Source organism: Numida meleagris, chromosome 3 (genome assembly GCF_002078875.1).
Source record: "Numida meleagris isolate 19003 breed g44 Domestic line chromosome 3, NumMel1.0, whole genome shotgun sequence".
Lineage (NCBI taxonomy): Eukaryota > Metazoa > Chordata > Aves > Galliformes > Numididae > Numida > Numida meleagris.
The window spans coordinates 55,787,155-55,790,909 of record NC_034411.1 but is presented as its reverse complement, the minus strand read 5'-3'; the positions used below and the strand labels follow the sequence as shown (position 1 = coordinate 55,790,909).

The following is a 3,755-nucleotide window of genomic DNA, read 5'->3' as shown; positions in this document are numbered from 1 at the left end:
CACCACCACCCCCCGCCTACTCCCTCCCTTGCTCTACTGTGACTCAGAAATGCAGAACCCTGCTTCCCTTCCCTGCAGCCCAGCAGAGCCAGGCGCTGGGCAGCAGCACTGCCCAGGTCTGCTCTAAATGACTGTCATTCACCAAAGGCAGCACAAACAGCCCTCAGGCATCACATACATGAGCTGAAAAGTAATTCAATTACAGGACAAAGAAGTTAAGCTTACCTTTCCAAAGCTTCCTTTGCCAATAACTTTTAAGAAATGAAAGTCTGATGGCTTGGCATGTGGGTTGGATGATGGACCGAGATTTATCTGCTGTGATGGACTGGGCTAGAAAAGCAGACACAGGGAAAACAGTTTATTTAAAACAGTAAGACAAATTTTTTTTTTAATACAGGTAAAGTAATTTTGAAAGTGAAGATGAACACTCTGCTTATCACTAAAATTTTAATCTAGCCATCTACCAGATGACTTACACTCTTTGATACTACTCAAAGAAAAGTCTAACAGCAATAGTTGATCTAAAAATTCTTTCTGAGGTCTTAGTCACATTCCATAATGAAGCTACAACTAATAAAAGTTATTTAAAAAAAAATTTTCTCCACATTGAGAACAAGTTCCAGTCTAACTTGATTACTTTTTCCCCCAACTACATCAGTGTGCTATAAACTGAAGTAACACTCGAGATACTAATTTTGCTACGCTTCTATTACCAGCTCATTTGAAGTTCTAAAAATGCTTCACAGAGCATAAAATCTTCTTACCGGAGGAGAAGGATTAGCGTTCATAAGTTCAGGCTCTTGGGGCTGGGAGATTTTCAAGATAGACTGAACTTCAGGGCTGCAACGATAAGAGTATGCATTAATCATGACCATAAACATCAGGTGGATCTCTCCACCAGAGGGCAAGCAAGGACTGCACTGGGGAAAGATGAGTTTGGGCTTGGGCTATTCCAAAAGGAACAATCTATTTGGCTTAAGGAGTAAAACTCATCTACGGAATGTAAATTCTGCCATACAAAGAAATGTATTTATACTGTACGTACAGATCAAAACAGAGATGGGGCCCTAGAAATCCCATCCAGCTGATTTCACCCAAACCCTGCTTACAAAGATTTGCTGAAAGGTGAGTAATACCTCAAGAAGAGCCATTAACTCTTCTGTAACAGTCATGTCAGAAGCATTACAGTAAACAATTTTTTTTAACCAATAGTGGTATTTGTTAGAATCATAGAATATCCCGAGTTGGAAGGGACCCATAAGGATCACAGAATCCAACTCCTAGCTCCACATAGGACCACTTGAAAAATCAGATCATATGGCTGAGAGTGGTGTCCAAAAGCTTCTTGAACTTGGCAAGCTCGGTGCCATGATCATTGCCCTTGGGAGCCTGTTCCAGTGCCCAACCACCCTCTAATGAAGAACCTTTCCCTGATACCCAAGCTGACCCTCCCTTGTCACTGAAACCCATCTGAAATTTCTGATACTTACTGCTTGCATGCATAGGAGTGGGTGGCTATCTTCTGAATGAAATCATTAAGCCCCATTCTTCTCTGTTTCATGAAAGCTATAAAACAACGAAAAAAAGACAGGGAATGTTAATTAAAAAAAAAAAAAAAAACAACAAGAAGCATTTAGCCATCTGCTCGCCCTGCTGAAAAAAAAAAATCACAACCCGCGAGCATCCTTCCTCCCGCTCACCGATGAGAATGGCCACCATTCCCCTCATCTTCGAGTAAGTCAAAGCGGGACCCGAAGCTTCGGCCGCCTTCACTGTCATTGCGCTGGGAGGGGGGGCTGCGGAGCTACCGAGCGCACTGCTGCCAGCACCGCACTGCCTAGAAGCAGCACCCGACAGCGCTTAAGTGGCGGCGGAGCGGGGCGGGATCGGGGCGGGGCGGCCCCGCTCGTCCCCCCCCCCCGCCCCCGCGACGTTCGCGGAGGCTGCCGGCCTCCGATAACGTCGCAGTGAGGGGTGGGGGGGGGGATAGAATCGAGCGGAGCCGCCCCGTCCTTGCTGCCCTCCCTGGCTGGGTGCAGGAGCCCTAAAGAGGCACTTCGGAAAGTCGCCGGCCCCGGGGAGCTGCGATAAAGGCGGCGTTTGGCGTTTCCTTGAAGGAGCCGCAGTGAGTCAGGAGAAGCAGATTTCCTGCCCCGGGTTTTCAATAAAACAAACAAATGGCCCTAAGCCCGGTTGCTCGGTTGGGACATTACTGAAAGGGAAAAGGGAAAAAAATAATAAAAATTAAAAAAACAATTTTTTTTCCATGCCAGAAAGGGAAATGTAGGGAAAAAAAAATCCCAGTTCCCTGAACTTGGGAGGAGGAGAGGGCCGAGCTCTGCTGCTAGAAAAGCCGGGGAGATGTCGAAGGACCGCAAGAGCCAAAAAAATAATAGAAGTGGGGACCGTCCCTCCGCGCAGTTCGTTTCCCCGTACACGGAACGCCGCGCACCCGCCTCATCCGCTGCCCCGCGGGCGCCCCGAGCCCGGTTGGGGCATCCCCCCCCAGCGCCTCCGTGGGTACTCTCCGCCTGGCGGGCGCTACGCACGCCCTCATTTCGCATCTCAGAGCGACTGGGCTGCCGCCAGCGGCTCCAGCTGTGTCGTGCCCCCACCAACCCCCCCGCCTGGGGCCCCTCTCCCCCCCCGCCCGTCCCGAAACCCCAGACGGCCGCTGGGCGGCATCCCTTGGCTGCTTCCTTGGGGCCGGGGGGTAGGGGGGGCAGCACCCCGGCACAGCACTGGGCTCACCCCGAGCAGTGACAGGCACGGCCCGCGGCGAGGAGGACCCCGCGGGGTGGGCACGGCTCTCGCAAAGCGCTTTACAACGATAGAGAGGAAGGAGCGAACGGAGCCGGGGTCTGCGGCAGTCGCGCTCCGGGGGATGGAGGAAAGCCGGCGCCAGGGAAGGAAGGAGCGACAGGGAGCAGCGCGGAAGGCTGCGTGCAGCCGGCGGGGCTCTGCCTTCTCCCACTTGTTGCTTTCCTCCCTCTGTTGCTAAAACTGCCACTTTCAGTAGTGGAAAACAAATAAACAAAAAGACGGAAAAAAAAAGCCGGCCGGACCGCAGCAGGAGCACTCCTCTCCCTGTGCCCTCTCGGGGCTGCGATGAGACCGATGCACTACACCACCACCATTCAGGCGGCCACCGTTCCGCAGCCCCCGGGCACGGCCCCCCGCTCCTCCGCACAACCTGCACCCACTTCCCTTACCCCCCCCCCTCCCCCCGCCGCCTCGCAGCTTGCTTGTGCCACCGCTCCTGGCCCCTTCCCGTTCTCCAGCCCTACGCACGGCGCTGAGTTTTATTTCCCTGCCGGGAGCGCTTTGCAAAAAGCCCCCGCGGCGCGGAGCGGAGCCCACCTTTCAGTGAAGATTTCTCCTCTTTGCCCCTCATCGCGGCGGGGATGCGGGCTCTGCGCGGAGCCGTCCGCTGCAGCTGCGTGCGGGCTGCCGTAATCCCGACTGCGCGCCCTTCCTGGCCAGCCCCGGGGCTGGAGGGAGGCGGCGAGCAGGGGAGGCCGGTACCGTTCCTGCTGCCCCGCTTATGAGCGCAGCGCCGAGGGCGATTTACATGCGGCAGCGTTATAAAGTTCACGGGCCGCCCCGCACACTCTGCCCCATTGCAACATCGCCGTCAAAATTACTGTCATCAGCGGGAGCCCGCGATGCGCGTGCACACCCCCGGCAGCGAGGGGGGGCGGCCCTGCCCTCCCGGACCCACGGAAGCGGGCGCTACCCTCCCGACCCCCCCTAAA

The 3,755-nt window shown here is 54.5% G+C and overlaps 1 protein-coding gene across 1 annotated transcript in view; it reads right to left on the bottom strand.

The window, feature by feature from the left end:
* Positions 7-3,755, bottom strand: part of SGK1 (serum/glucocorticoid regulated kinase 1) — a 74,772-nt gene continuing 71,023 nt past the window's right edge. The window contains exons 4-6 of the mRNA XM_021389852.1: positions 1,491-1,566; positions 765-840; positions 7-330 (exon numbers count right to left, since the gene is read on the bottom strand). Of these exons, the coding sequence (XP_021245527.1) occupies positions 196-330; positions 765-840; positions 1,491-1,566 (287 nt within the window). The 3' untranslated portion in view covers positions 7-195. The remainder of the gene's footprint in view (positions 331-764; positions 841-1,490; positions 1,567-3,755) is intronic.